Below are 16371 nucleotides of genomic sequence, written 5' to 3' on the forward strand. Positions count from 1 at the left end.
TCATGTGCAGGCGATCTTGATCGCCCAGAGCCCAGCCATGACCTAGATTCTGTGACGTGTTCTAAAAAGCAAGAAACTGTCCTTAGTTTTAAATGTGTTTTTTTTTTTTTTTTTTTTTTGCTTCTTTGTGACAACGGAAGCCGCAGGTCGAAACAGTTAAAGGACAACTGCCTGTTCGCGCTACTCACAAAAAGAAAAAAGAAGTACTGGTTAAAGAAAATCAAGAAAACGACATTCAAAACGGGCTACTACCCCTGAGGTTTACAACAAGCATGTGTTGTGTGCTAAGGCCTCTCCAAGACTGCCCCTTCCCGGGAAGGAAAAGATGCTGCCTTGAATATGCACGTGCACACAGCTAAAGCCAGACGTGTTGTAAGTTGGGCCAGTTGGTATGACGACATGGTGAACAGAACAGTGCACAATACCCAGGCTTGTTGCATAGTTTTAACATGGTAGTACTAGATTCTGCTGTGCAAATTATCAGTTTTGCAAGCAGCAGTCGCAACCAAAAATCTTGTTTTTGCCGAGTCTACCACCTCCCATTCTGGTTTGTCATCTTTCTCTTAGCACGCTACCACAATATCATGAGAGATAGACCACCTAAAGTCGACAGCAAACTGGTGAACATAACACGTAAACTAACTTTCTAGTGCAATAATAAAAAAATAAAAAAGTTGAAGAAATGCTAGTTGCAGACTTTGTGACCCCCGAAACTTGCATTTGCAGGGGAGGGGCGATAAACCAGAGACGACTGTCCTTCCCACGCGACAATGTTTGCTCACCTCCCATCGTGGCTAAATAACACCATTTCTGCCGAAGTCAGCATTAACCAGGGCCCTGCGATTCCTAAAAGTAAACTATCTTTCTGTTTTTATAAAAAAAGGAATAGCAAATTAAGTCGAAAATAGGGGGCGGGTTATCTTTCAGGGGTGGGGCATATCTCGGGATATTACGGTAGGTTATAATGACCCACCCCAAAAAAAAGGGAGACACTACATCAGCTCTTCTAAAACACTCGAGTCGCTTTAATAAACTCAAACGATCAACAAACGCGGGGCTTACGTCATCATCTGTTCGGAACAAAGAGAGATTGTTGCCGTATTTCTGGCTCGCAACAAACGGCAGTTGAAGCGTGTGACCGTGCTAGCCGCCGTTTCAATGTCGAGTTTACGTCACGTTCCATTGGCGGCCTCTCACAGGGAAGACGGAGGAGGCGGGGTGTTTTACGGCGCTGTAAGCCGCATCCCGCGGGCTCCTCGTACGCATGGCCCGCAACCGAGACGACTTCCCGCATCAGTCTGCTGTATCTACGTGTGTGCATCGACCATTCCTGTTCTCCAGCTCGGAGAACCGGGAACATAACAATACGAAAACGCAGTAAGTGCCAAACTTGCTGATCAACACGAGCAAGGTACGCCAGACAACTCTAGTGACTGACAGGGTGAGAATGGTAGGATGTCTCTTTCGAATGCCCGGTCTCTGGCAGTCTAATCCTGTCCGTGACTATAGAGCCGATAATGTGGTCTCGTGCAGATGGCACCAAATAAATGGCAAAACAGAATTACACACCGACACGCACTGCCCAAGCGTAGTGTGGGAAAACGCAAGCTTGTTTGTCGACGGCCGTGTTGGTTTCTACGGCATTCGACAACCGCGGCACGTGTTCGTTTCATGACGTTCGTCTCGGACGTCATAAAACGGAGCCTTCGAACGATTTTGCCACCAGATGGGGCTTCCTCCGAGGCTGCATCGCTCCCGCGGTGGCCGGGACCGGTTGTTCCGTTTCTTGCTGCTTAAAAGTTTCAGACACGTTCGAGTATTAGCGAGGACCGGAAAATGAACCTGGTAAGCCAATGTCTGTCTCACACACCCTGTACACTAAACAAGAAAATGGGACTTTGCAAAATGTTATGTACAAAAGGTGGCGAGTGGCGAGCGTACGGCCTTTTTCCAAGTAAGACTAGACTATTCGAGCAATAAATACTTATTTCAGTCGTTCGCTTATAATTTCAAAAATCCCAACTTAACTTTTATGCTTTGCATGAAGCCAACTGTGTGTGTTCACGAATTTCACCCGTTTCAATTTTTAGGCCATCTATTAGGGATGCCTACACGAACGCACGAGGCCTTCTACGACTGATGGCTTCATGCATAGTTCCAAGGTCGGCTAAAATTTTTGCCGCAACATGAGTACACGGGAGCTAGAACAACACTCCAAGTCACACCCCTTGCGCAGAGTTAGAACATCGGACAATGGGGTAAAAGGTCCAGGATTCCATTCCTAGCTAGGGACAAAATGTTTTTTGTAAAGACATCTGTCAAGCACCGAGAGAGACTTGGCAGTGTTTGCATGTTGTTTTTTTTTTTTTGTTTTTTTTTGTAACCACCGCCCAAAATGCTATCTGCATTAAAAAGTTTATTAAATTTTTTCTTTACGCTTTTCAAAAGTCAGTCTAGCCACACTGCCCAGAGCCAGACCAGACGGTCTAATGTCGGCATTACGCAGCTTCTCTGCACCAGGAAAAGCGAATGTCTGCACTGCGTAAAGCATTGCAGGAAAATGCAGGGGTATGCGCTCCCAGTTTTGTTTTCAGACAGGCTGCACTCATAAATCGAATATGACAGTGAGCACTGAGTGCAGGAGGTGCAGGTAGATTGGATAAGCCCAGTGGCAGAAGAAAGTCTACTCAGCAGACGCATTCAAAAGCGAGGTTCTTCCGCTATAACCTGACCTCAACCACCACTGCAAGTTGAGACAAGCTGCACTGAGCTAAAGTCTATCACTCACAGCTTCTTGAGAACTGCCAACATACACCAAAGTAACAATGCGGGTCAGCTAGTTCATGACTGATAAACTTCACATCAACAGACAAGACAAGCTTGTCCAAGCCAATGTGGAGCACAAGTTGTCTGCTTCTTGCACGGGGGTTGCGATGCTTTCAGAATGCTGTGCTCTTATTGGCTGATTGAAAAGAAAAGTGGGTAGACCTCAAGGCATCTAGCATTGAGGTCTACCCAATATCCTTCCTATCAAAGCCAATCAGAACTCGGTGTCGTTCTGACGTCGCCGCAACCCCTGCGCAAGCAGCACACAACTTGCTCTCTGCATTAAAGTGGAGCTCCGGCATGTCTTTTTAATGGTCGCAGATTGGCCTCAAAATTGGTTCGACATACCAGCAGACACAGCTGAGCAAGTAACCCAAATAAATGGGTGAAAATGGGTTTTTCTCTCAAAGTTATCGAATTCTTATATTCAGTCCTCACCACTTTTTGAAAATGAAAACTTCCTACTGGCAACACCGAAAAAGTGACAACAGGTGTGGGTACAGATTATGAGGAGTTCGATGGTGTGAAATAAATGTTGTGGAGACTCACTCCAGCACTCGCTGAGCGACGCAAAACAAGTGTATTGTGTTGGTGAGCTTTTTGTTTTTCTAGACTGCCAGCTTGACCCACAAAATTTCAAACATGTAACGTAACACCAGTGGAAAGTGCGGGGAAATATGATAGCTGGTTTTAGCATCACCTGCCAGTTTCTATTTTCTCAAGTTATCCTGATTTCAGAGATGGTAAGTACCCTGTTGAGAAGAAGAAAACTACATTTTTGTTAAAAAGTGTAGTCAATTTGGGTAGCTGAAAAGACCACCCTGAACTCCCAAAAATATACATCTTTAAGTGCCAGAAAAAGTGCCTGGATGGCATATAATAAGCTCTCCCTTAAAATTAATAAATATCTTAGCGCAACATTTTTATTGCGATACTCGTTTGGAGTTGGGAACGATTTCAAAGCGTGCTTTCGTTTACAGACGTCGGCCATTTTCTAATGTATTCCATCATATAAAGAGAAGTAAGTGTTGAAATCACTGAAATAAATCCCACAATGTAAACTATTTTTTTTGTGGGTTTATTTTGCAACAATGTTTAATCTTAGCAATTTAAAAATGAAGTGTTTTGGGGGAGTTCTAAGTCCCTTTAAAGGTTGACGCACAAGGTAATTTTCAGTAGGGCGGAAGGTTCCCTGCACTGTTACTTCCAATCCCACCCCTGCACAGATGAATAAATGGATGGATGGACGATTGTGGCTATGTCCTTTGTATCAAGCGGACGTTTGCGCGGCCTAGCCTATATTTTATCTTAGTAGTTGCAACCAATGCCGTGGAAGCCACAGGTTCGAGAGAGAGGAAAGCTGCTTCTGTACGAACCCTGAGTGACGGGCAAATCTCCGAGGGAGATTACAGCGATGTCTGTTAAACACAGAAGACGGTCTGCTTAAGAGGGAAGACTCTCCTTCCCACGCTCTCCAGCTACTTGGGTTAAGCTTGTGCCCCTGTACCTTTGGTACAGGGGTACGAGCTGCATGCAACTGTACCAAGCTGCATGCAACTGGTGGGATGAAGAAACATCCACAGCCTTCGAGTTCGATGACCCACCTCTGGTTGCGGATGTTGACCTCGACCGACTCTCCGACGAAGTAGCGGTCGCGCGCAAAGGAGAAGACATCATCGCAGAGGTCGCCCAGGCGTCCCCGCTGGGTAAGGGTGGCCAGCAGCAGCAGGGGCTTCTTCAGCCCCACTGGGAAGCGGTTCAGTGCCTCTAGGGCCGCCTTCTCCGAGTTAAGTGCGTCCTGGAACGTCAGCCCGGGCCGGCCCGTCACCGAGCAGCTCCACACCAAGCTGTTGCAGAGGATGACTTGTGCAAAGTACTCCCTGCAACACGTTGGTGGGGGGGGGGGAGGGAGGATGAAGTGTCACGGAGTCAGATGAGTCTTCACATTGGCTCTGTCTATTTGGCAGTGAAGAAGAGAAGAACCAAACCTGATTTGCTACTTTGCACAAAAAGAGAAGAGGGGAGTAAGGTTGGGGACTAGAAAGAACACAAGAAAAGCTAAAAAAGAAGAGATAGTGGGTGATTTCAGATAAGATCGACCAAAGGATGGCTAGTCGACATTTTCAAATCAACTGATGTTTTTATATGTTATTGTCTAGTGTCTGGTATGAACGAATCCAAACTTAGTTTTGACTAGAAAAAATACTTGGGGACAGGAAAAATCGTAAGGCATGAGGTGGTGGACAGTTGCATTAACGCGCACTGATGGAGGGGGCCCGTTTGAGAGTGAATAACTAAAGCGATAACATTAGGAGAACTCTAATACGTTTTAGGCGTAAACTATGGGTATAGCTTGCTTGTAATATAAAGTAATCATATTTATTTAAAATTTATTTATTTTTCTAAAAATTGACAAACATGCCTGCTCGAACGACAAATGGCAAACTTTGGAGGTCTGTATCTCATGAAATAATTTAATCATTACGATATAATTTGCAGATATTATTCTACTAATATATAGCTAATATTTAAAAAAATAACTAAGGTATCTGTGTGATACAATAGTTAGGATATATTTAGTCAAACATGGAAAAAAAATCAAACAAAGAAAAATTCCGATGCAAATAAAAAAAAAACACCACCCTCGATTTTTTTTAAATTTAGGTAGCCTGTTATACTCTATTTCGGCATTCATTTCCATTAAAAACATGTTGCATCATTTTATTGAGAAAGAAGATACAACTCCCCAAAGTAGAGTCCTTTTTCAAAGCCTACACTTAGCAGTGTTTTATACAAGAACTGACTCTGAGTTCCAGTTTCATGAAACCAACACACATCTTTTATATATTTTTAATCAGATGAGGCCAATGATAACTAAAGAAATCGTTCACACACTTAAAGGGGCCCTCCGGAGCTTTCTGAGATTGTATGTTTATGTTGTTATATTGCGTAGTAGGTGCAAGTTAATATGCATACAAAGTTTTAGATTACAAAACCGCTTATTAAGCAGATGGCAGTAGAAATATATCGGGACTATTTTCTCTTGGAAGACAATCCCCCATTCCCTGCCTATCGCTAAAACTTGACCAATGGAAATGCCGCATCTCGCGGGGAATGCTAACGTTATTATCGCAACACTTTTTAAGCTTGTTGCAAAGTAGAGTTTGAGAAAAATGTAAACGGATTGTGGTGCGGGAAACATAGTCCGCAATTATCGTTACAAAACCAGCAAACTATGTTTTCTCTCCGCAAGCTTGTTGCTAGGGGGTGATGCATCGGCGCGTCGGCTCGTCTGCTTCCCGGGGCGTGTGCAGGCGTGCGTTTGCGGGACACCTGTTCCTTCTTCCCGTGGATCCCGACTCCGAAGCCAGCTTTGCGATCCTTCCACGTCAGCCAGTCAAACGTTTCCTTGTCATCTGTGGAATGCGACTGCGTATTGCAGTAGCAGCGCGAAGGTGCGGTGCGACGTACGGCGACTGCCGAGCACAAAGTCCGGGCTCCTTGACGACGGTCCGCGCGTGTTCGGGAGATTCCTCCGCGGGTCGGCGGTCGGCCGCGTTGGTGACGCGCAGTGACGCCGGAATCCTTCGCTTGCTATTGGCTGACGCGTAAAGAGATGCCCCTCCCGTTTTCCGGGGTCATCTCAGAAAGAGGGGGCGTGCCGGGGACTTTGATAGCTTTTTTAATAGGGAAATCCGCCGCGCATGGCCGTAATTTTACGATTTTTAGAATCCTTAAGGCCTGTAGATTGAGTTACCGCCATAAATAGACCATCGCAGAACGCTCCGGAGGGCCCCTTTAAATTAAGGAGAAACTACTGTGTACAAAGAGGTATCATATTACGGACTAGTGATCCGAGAAAAGATCATGCAGCCATCGGCCACTAGGAACTTTGTTTACTTTATTCTCCTGCGACACTATATGCTATTCCCTCTTCCGCTCTACCTTCATCTCTCTCTCTCTCTCTCTCATATATATCCCTGATATATATCCAGAACAAAAACATGTTCAAGCATTCCCTTTCTGCGTGGTAGTGTTCTGTGGCTAGAAAAAATCATTTCCTCGCTAAGCTCACGATTATGGCAAAATAGTTGCCGGAAACCGCAGACGACACTCGTCGCTAGTTCTGGCAAAACGGCCGATACAATCTTTTTTTCGCATTTCCCCGCTCGCTGTCAAGGACAAGGGGGTTCGCTTCAACCAGCAAAACATGGCCGCCGACGCCTGTTTACTGAGCAGTCATGCCTGTCGCCATCTCACTCGCTGGCGTCACGGGCGATAATATCAGGCACAAAGGGGCACACCAACCGGCAGCATTATCCCCAAATACTCGGGCCTCGCGTAAATACATAGAGTGTAAACGCTGTCGCCATGTTATCGTAGTAAGACCGCCCCCCCCCCTCCCCCAACGGGGGACTGCAGTACGCGACGGCGTACTAACACAACGGCGACGGTATCGACATCGCGGGCTCCGAATTTTCCCATAGTTCTACTCCACGGGCATTTCTCGAAACGCTTGATATTGTGCACGCCCGCCTGGAAGGATTTCAGGCGCGTAGTTAAGATAAGGCGGTTCTCCGCGGCAAAAGAAAGCAATTTCACAAAAGCTTAAAAGCGGCGGCGACGCGTGTGCGGTGAACGCTTGTAGTTTTGGTGTAGACAGGGTGTGTGTGTTCTCGTTGTTGACACCAGCCGGCGATAAGGCACTGCAGGCGGTAGCTCAGTACAGCAAGGGCTAATCCGAGTGACCATCAACGTAACCCCACCGCCAACCCCTCGCGAACCGGTCGCCGACATGGCTCAGGCTGCGTCATGAACCACGTGGTAGAAGCTCGGGTGCTTTCATATCAGCGCGTGGAGGGACGACAGTGCGATTCCGGAAAGTCTTTTTCGAAGGCCGCTGACCACAATTTTTTGTCTGGAGACTTTCCCTCTTTCTTCCTTTGACGTGGATCAAGCTTTGCAGACAGCCTCAGTTGTGACCTCTCCTTTCAAATGTACGTTTGCAGCGAGTGAGCTCCTCAGCCCCGGACTTGTCACTTGTGCACCCAGTAGTTCTTTCACTTGGCAATTATATGCCATCAGTTGGGGTTTAATTTCTATTATTTATGTATACATTATGAAGACGTCCTGGAGCTCCGAACGAGTGTTTTGTGCAGATTACTTTAGCAAACACAAAAAGACTATACCAAAGCAGCGGAATTTTCGAAGTGTTGGAGAGTTGGACCTAAACTCGTTGAAGCAAATTCTTCCGCCTGACTGTTCCACCAAAGTGAGTGCGACGGACTACCTGTGCTACCATTGCTTCATGCACATCACTAAGGAGATCTCGATGCGAAGCTCAGAGCAGTGCCCTGACATATTTGTGCCAGCTGAAGAAGCAATTGAAGATCTAAATCGCAGCATACTACCTACAGATGTGTCGCCGCTGAGACAACCAAGCGTCATAAGAATTCGGGACAGGCCTGCCTATGTCAAGAGAAAGCAGACAGAACTGGAGCAGGTTGCTGTCAAGAATATACGCTCAAGGCTACGTATTGCGTACGACAGGGACGCACCATCGGGGTCGTCCGAACCAACATGCTCCACATGCACTGAGTGGGTGGACAACTTTCGGCAGGCCTTTGAAACCGCCAACTCTCTCCGGGAACGTTGTCAACTGCTTACACTCCTGCCGTCAACACTGACGAAGAATGAGGTTCAAAAGATGATTCCACAGGCCTCAATGTACCTCATCAGTAAATCCCAAAAACTCAAGGAAAAGCATGGCGTGTGGTATGAGCCGGATCCTTACACGAGGTGCAAGGTGAGCCCTGAGAACCTGTCTGCTGCCCTAGAGTACTTCACGAAAGACGAGCTACAATGTTCGCGCCAAAGTCCCAACCAGAAGGACGTCATCTCTGTCATGCTCAACGGAGAGAAAACGTTCGTGCCAAAGCGCTTCATGACACGCTCAATACGAGAGGCCTTCCGTATATACAAAGACAAGCATCCCGATTCCGGCGTTGGGCTAACGAAATTTTATTCGTTGCGCCCTAGATGGGTCCAATGTATTCCACATTAGGAAGTGTGCGTTCGTGTGCGCTGCGCCAATTATTATCTTTGTATTGCCGCTCTAGAGAACGTTACAGGCTCAACATTCAACACTGGTGAAATGAACTCGGCATTTCTGTGCGACCCAGCAACAGAACTGTGCCTTCAAGGAGACTGTGATCACTGCCCAAAAGGCCAGTTTCTTACACTCCAGGAACTTGATATCCCGGAGGATGAAGAGATTGTGCTTGCAACATGGGAGTCCGGCGACCTTGTGAAAAAAACTTTGGAACCTGAGACTTTCCTAAAAGTCATCCAAGTGACGGTTGGAAGTTGGGTACTTCACAACCATATCCGGCAAACGCAAGGTAAAGCGATCTACAATGAAAAACAGTGCATGCAACGCGGGAGCATTGTCTTTCATTTTGACTTTGCTGAAAACTGGACCATCGTGCTTCCTGACGAAGTGCAAGCATATCACTGGAAAAAAAAAAACAAGTTTCGATATTTACATGTGTAGTGACGACAAGAAAATCTCCAAACCGCTTTGCCATCATCAGTGAGGACCTGTGTCACGACGCCGCTCACGCTTGCTTGGCTCTAGAAAAAGTGAAGGAGTGGGTTGAAGACAGCGTTGCGGTATACTCGTACGTGACGTACGTAAGTGACGGCGCCGCCAGTCATTTCAAGAATCGCTACCAGCTTCACCAATTTGCAAAGGACGATTGCCCACAAGCCCAGTGGTTATTTTCTGCATCTGGACATGGGAAAAATGCATGTGACGGAGTTGGCGGACTCGTGAAGCACCAGGCCACGCTGAACAACCTGAGAGAACGTTCAGTAAGCGCAATTCAGACGGCCAGGACAATGGTGAGCGTTCTATCAAAGAAACTGAAAGGCGTGCATCTTGTATATCTGGACGAAAATGAGGTTGTTCGGTATAGTGAACAAAAAAAAGAAAAGTGGCTGACGGTGCGCGCCTTCCCTGGCATTCAGTCTTGGCACGCGTGGCGGCTCAGCAAGTCATCAACAGAAGGGACCTGTGACGTATACGTAGCACGGACAGTCGGATCTGCTTCGAAGCAACTTGATTAAATGGGTACAGCGAGGAAAACCTTAGCGTAAAGTGCCGAATTTGATTTCCCAAGGACTGCTCATTTTGAATGCAGGGACATCTTATTTATCACATTTTTCTTCACGGGGTATTTAACCTACTGTTTTTGTTGGTAGTTACTAATAATTTTTATCTGATCACTATAAAAAAAATCCCAAAATGTTATCCTCGAGCAGGATAAAATATATCGGCTTGCCACGATTCATTCATACACCGAGAGCATCGAAGCTGCTCCAGTTAGGCACTATGGCATCCGTCACCTGAAATTGTTTGTAATCGTAAATACACAGCCAACCTAAATATCTTACTATTATATCTTTGTTTTTGTGTGTGGAAGTAAAGTTATTTATTTTACTCTAGATGTAAAATATACCGGAAGGTACAACTTCACACTGCATCATCTTTTCTCAAATCATTAGTCTCTAATATGATAACACTTTGTACGCTTATGTAAAACGCTGTATATAGTTTCTCCTCCCTGACCTCATCTGAATAAATGTATATAAAAGATTTGTGCAAGTTTCATGAAACTGGAACTCAGAGTCACTTCTTGTATAGGACACTGCTAAGTGTAGGCTTTGAAAAAGGACCCTACTTTGGGGAGTTGTTTCTTCTTTCACAGTGCAATGATGCAACATGTTTTTAATGGAAATGAATGCCGAAATAGAGTATAACAGGGTACCCAAATTTAAAAAAAATCGAAGGTGGTGTTTTTTTTTTATTCGCATTGGAATTTTTCTTTGTTTGATTTTTTTCCCATGTTTGCCTAAATATATTGTAACTATTGTGTCACTCAGATACCTTATTTATTTTTTCAATAATAGCCATATATTAGTAAAATAATGTCTGCAAGTTATGTAATAATGATTAAATTATTTCATGAGATACAGATTTCCAAAGTTTGCCATTTGTCGTTCGAGCAGGCATGTTTGGCAATTTTTAGAAAACTAAATAAATTTTTAATAAATATTATTACTTTATATTACAAGCAAGTTGTACCCATAGTTTGTTTGTAAAAAGTTTTAAAATTCTCCTAATTTTATTGTTTTAATTATTCACTTTCAAACTTGCCCCCTCCATCAGTGCGCGTTATTGCAACTGTCCACCTCTCCCTGCCTTACGATTTTTCTTGTCTCCAAATTTTTTTTTCTGGTCAAAACTAAGTGTGGATTCGTTTATACCAGACACTAGACAATGTCATATAAAAACATCAGTTGATTTAAAAATGTCGACCAGCCACCCTTTGGTCGATCTTATCTGAAATCACCCTAGTATAAAAAAAAAAAAAAAAGTACACAGTATTTACATTAAGTTTTAGAGTGTTTTGAGTAAATGAGTATGTCAGATAATTAATAGGCACTTTTGTGGCCTTATGTCCATTCTCGGGAGGTACCAGTAGACAATTTGCAAGGGCAAATGGACAGTCAAGAGGTGTACCTCGGGAGAAAAGAGAACCACGCAATTCTGACTGCAAAAATAAACTATGTGTTGCAGCGATTTTTGGAAATCTGCAACAAGAAAATAGCGGCTAGTGGCACCTGCGAATGTATAAAGACGTAAGGCGTCAGCTACCATTGGCTCACTTAAAAGATAAAAAAAAAAATGTCTTGCACCTCTTGATTCAGAGAGTGGTTAGTTTTGAAACTTCGGCATCTGGTCCCCAATCGCTAGCCATATGTTTGGGCAAAGACAGAGCGTTCGGCGATGTATAGTTTATTTCTACAGGAAGAAAAACACGGTTCTATTTTCAATACCTTGCACCATGTAACCTATGCAAAAAAAAAAAAAAAAAAAATATATATATATATATATGTCAGGGATTTTTTTGTTCTTTTTCAAGTTATGAAATTGAGTTTTTATGTAAAAGGTGAAAAAAAGGTGAAAAAGAAAAAAGGCGGCGACTGCTGCCTTTTCAGGAAGCCACCGGCAAGCAAGTCAAAGTCAAGGTCTCGCTTCTGAAATCCGTAAACGTCACTTTTGTGTCCGCTGGGAACTATTGTCGCTCCGAATGCACATAAAATGCCCCTTTCCTTTTTCATCAACGAATACTAAGAGAGAAGACTGAACTCTTACTGGAGCCATCCTACATATCATCACGCAATGATCACATACATAAAGTCGAAATTCCACAGTGCCACACTAATACCTACTACAGATCATTCATACCTCGTATGTCTGCTGACTGGAATCACCTTTGCACATTCATCGCCACAATTGTTAATCCTGTTGATATTAAAAATGCTGTATCCATAGTACTATAGTCGGTTACAAGTCAAGAAGGTAGGAGAAGCTCCTCCCACAAGTGTGATGCGCCCGTTTCAAATCTCTCCGCAGTCGAAAGAAGAGTTCACTAAAAACGCTCCTTGTTCCGCTTCAATGGATTCCCACTTGTCTCCGATCCCACTTTTTAAGGAAGCGACCTTTGTATTCATCGGAGAGGGAACCGAGCCCCTGAAAGCAGCCTTTGTATCCATCGGGGGGGAAGCTAATCCCCGAAAGTCGTATTTGTTTCCGTCGGTGGGGGAGAACTCTAATCTCCCTCTCGTGGCTTCCACAATGCTAAGTCGAAGTCGGAAGATAAAGCAAATATGTACAGAAAGGCAAGACCCTCCTCGCGCGTTGGCCGCGACGTCACGGACACGGTGGGACGCTATTGGATGCGGAGGTGGCGGAGGGATATCCGATTCCCTTTGAGGAGCATTTGCCGCTACCTTCTTAACCTGTAACTGACTATAGCACTTGATTTGTGATTTGAGTATTCTATTAACTTCTACGTAATAATCCCACCCCCTCTGTAATGCCTTCGGGCCCTGAGGGTACCAATAAATGAAATGAAATGAAAAAGAAAGGAATCCAACCCCAGTAAAAGACTTTCCAGATTCGGCTTTAGTCGACTAGATTAAAATGCCATTTTACGGCATTTGGTTTTTTACATAGCCTCAAATCATTATGAGGATGTTGACAGCCACTGTGTACCTATATTTAGTTTCCATGGTGACCATCATACCTATTTACTGTTATCTAAAACCTCCTTTTCCTATTCTATAATCAGAAGTCTCCACAGCAGCTGGTTATCCTGGAGGTATGCATGTCCACAGACTGCAGGATTTAAGGCACCAAACCTTGTGCTCGCTTAAAGCTTTGGACAAGTGCAAGCAAGGTAGTCTTGTCTAAAGGGTAACTACGCTTTATTTTTATTTTTGAGAGAACAATGCAGTCGTTTTTAAAATCAACTAGGAAGACTGAGATCAAATATTATGACCTAGTTCTGTCTAAATGTTTCTTAAACAGCCCGGCAAACTTTGGAGCGCACCAAGTTGCCGAAATCTGCTGACTCTGGCGGGCGAATTGAGGCGCAATCAACAGCGCAGTCCAGCCTACGGCGTTAGCGTAGCCAACATTGAGCTAAACATCATAACCATTGCTCTTTTTTGTTTATTTTACTTCTCTGGGCAAGCGTGTTAATGTTTTCTTTCGGCGTTCAATGGTGTTCGAGTGATTGGCGTAACGCGAATGTGCAGTGCACTCCTTGCCAGCTGTCCGGCCATTACAGCCGCCTCCAGTGTCGCAACCGCCGTCGAAGTCTCTCCGATTTCTGCTCATGTTTAAAGTAAGATTTAACAAAATATATCCCATTTTTCGTGAAGCAAATGACGCATTGCCTTTTATTAGTGCTTCTTAATGTGAAATCACTTTAGGCCACCTAGCAAGATCCCACAATACGTCAGACATTTTGTCGTGCCCTCTGTACTCCAATGAACTGTTGATGAGTGCAGAACAATGTTTATTAGGGGGTTCGCAGTCCTTAGCGAAAAGAGAAGCGATGGGAGCAAACCCTCTTCCGCCAATTATACAAGTATATCCACATCCATGTAGCACTACTAGAACCTATTTAAGCCATGACCATCTATGTCACTGACTAAAGGGGGTTTTGTGGTGTTGGTAGTCGAGTTTAGCTGTGATAGTTCTTTGTCGCACGATTGCTTTAAACTGGTGAAGCAGTTAGTAAGTGGCTGACCAGGCGCTACTGAAGTCTGGTGAATACGGGCAATAATATTCGAAGTGTCTAGCGTTACGACCGACATAACCCAAGTTACGTCCAAATCTCCGCCTTTCCTAGGTTCACAGGGAGAGAGAGGAGGGCGGAGGGGAGGGTTAAGTATATGTGTTTCAGTGTTTCGTCCGGACGTAACGCTAGCCACAGCGAATAATATTTGCTGCATCACTGGTTTGACATCCACTCCCTTTTGCACCTACCGATGCAAACTGTCCGGAATAACTTCCTGAGAATAATCAATTAGACCCCTTCTCATGAGGGAAAGTGGCCTCAGGATCTGACAAATGAGCCGCCCCTGCCAGAAAAGGTGCCACAATGAATCTGACAGCAGAACCCACGGTCCGGTGCATAACATTGTACCTTCCAGCCCAGGGTGTGCCTCACTACAAATCAGCTGCTGAGGGCAGTGACCACATGTGTGGCCCTCACTTCATAAGGCAAGGTAACATGATCTTGATTGGCCACAGAACATTTCCCATGATGACGATCTGTCAACATGAGAGCAGTGTAGCACAGCTGTTTTGACATGTCCCACGGATGAAAAGCGTCTGTCGGCCGTCACCGACCAAGAGCGTACGACGCGCAACGTGTAAGTACGGTTAAAAGGCGCAAATGCCGAAACATGACCGATCACAGCCGCAGCCTGAGGTCGGGTGCGCACACACGGGGCATAGGGAGACGAATGACGCCGACAAATAGCCACCCATGGGGCTTGACCGGTCCCCAAGGGCCCCCGAGGACCCTCCCCGAGGTTTTGGGGACGCAAATTTTGCAACGAAATTAGTTTTAGGCCTAACAAGGGCTAAGCCGCAGGATTCCGTCAAGGTGTCGGGATGAAGGGTGATGTCAAAGAAAATTCCAGCACCGTGCGCACCTCAACCCGACCACAGCGAGCAAAAAAACTGAAGACGCCGAAACCGCGTCCGAGGGAACTCACTCGTAGTCCTTGAAGACCTCGTTCGTCAGTCGGCAGTGGAAGACTTCGTCGTTGGGCTTGAGATCGGCCGGTGGTTTCTGCCGAATGAATGGGTGCTTCCCGTAGTGCGGCATGATTGAGCCCGTGCGAACTCGGAGCGAGATGGCTTCGCCAGAAAGGGTTCAAGTTCTTTCCATGAGATCTCGGTCAGAGTTCAGTCAGGGTGTCGAAACGTTGTTTGCGCGGGGGCCTAAAATCGGGCACCGTCCGCCGCCGCCGCGGACATCGCCGAAAAAGCGGCCGACCGCTTTGAAGCCGGACGACAGCGAACGCGAACTTGGGAAAGATCGCCGCGCCGCTCTCCTGGGCGTCCTCAGCTCGTTTGAGGTGACTCTCGTGGGATCTTGGGGGAACGAACACGATCACCGGGTCGGACTAACTTCAGAAAGTCAAAAGAAATAGCGTACGAGTCGAAGATGGGACAAACGCGCGCACAAGATTCTGGTCACACGCTGCCGAAAATCACAACTCGGCCAGGCGGGACTCTAAACCGGAACCGGCCGAAGACGATTGGCTTAAAAGCGAACTGCATTAATAACTGGATACAAAATAAATCTATTTTTTATGAAATAGAAGTTCAGCAGCGACACCTAGTTTGGAGTTATATTCATTTAGTTGTTTGGAAAGTTTAGTGCACTCAAGCTTATTTGACGTAAGTTGACCTAACTGGTTCTTACCGTTCCTAATATAAAACACAAATAAATCTAATCAATGCGACTTACCAGTTTGGCGGGGTAGAGTCGGTTTGGTAAAGTACCCAAGAGTCTAGCGAGAGTAAGCGAGAGTTGAACTGTTAGCGCAACCCATAGAGTTATTATAATGTACGCTAGAGGTTCAACTGGCGCTAGTGTCTATGCGACTTCCGTGACGCAAATTGAAGCAGACAGCAACCAGTCTACTTTTCCAGTCTTCCTGTGTATTCCTATGGGAAAGCGCGCGTGCATTTTGTCTCTTCGCCGGAAAATAACACGGAACACTTTGGTTATTTGGGTCGTACCGAATAGTATGTACCTTGATTAACACTGTAAAAGTGTAATTGCTTTAGTTAGCGCATTTTTCTTCATCAGTGAACGATGTTTAACTTCGCTACATTTCAGTCCCAAACGTGTGTTCCGCAGCAGGTGTGTAAAAACAAGCGACGATTCGAAGCAAAATTACAATCGAAAGGAATGTAGAGTGTGTTCAAGGCTCGCCAGCAATCCGGTGACGCTTATATATTGCTAATATGCCAGCCCTGTCACTATATAAAAATGACCCCGTCGTGCATGAGCGGATAAAAACATTCAAAACGTAGAGAATAAAGTCCGTTTGCTATGAAAGGTGTCTTCGTATTGTTTTTTCTGCCGGGCAGCTTTTATCTGGCAC

General features: G+C 45.3%; 1 protein-coding gene across 1 annotated transcript in view; it reads right to left on the minus strand.

The window, feature by feature from the left end:
* LOC8028512 (bromodomain adjacent to zinc finger domain protein 1A) overlaps window positions 1-15490 on the minus strand; it is a 76673-nt gene extending 61183 nt beyond the window's left edge. Inside the window, exons 1-2 of the mRNA XM_029986523.4 lie at window positions 14968-15490; window positions 4431-4706 (exon numbers count right to left, since the gene is read on the minus strand). Coding sequence (XP_029842383.2) covers window positions 4431-4706; window positions 14968-15080 — 389 coding nt within the window. The 5' untranslated portion in view covers window positions 15081-15490. The remainder of the gene's footprint in view (window positions 1-4430; window positions 4707-14967) is intronic.
* Window positions 15491-16371: the final 881 nt, after the last annotated feature.

The sequence above is a fragment of the Ixodes scapularis genome, unplaced genomic scaffold, assembly GCF_016920785.2.
Source record: "Ixodes scapularis isolate PalLabHiFi unplaced genomic scaffold, ASM1692078v2 PGA_scaffold10__122_contigs__length_95168666, whole genome shotgun sequence".
In the NCBI taxonomy this organism is placed as follows: Eukaryota; Metazoa; Arthropoda; class Arachnida; order Ixodida; family Ixodidae; genus Ixodes; species Ixodes scapularis.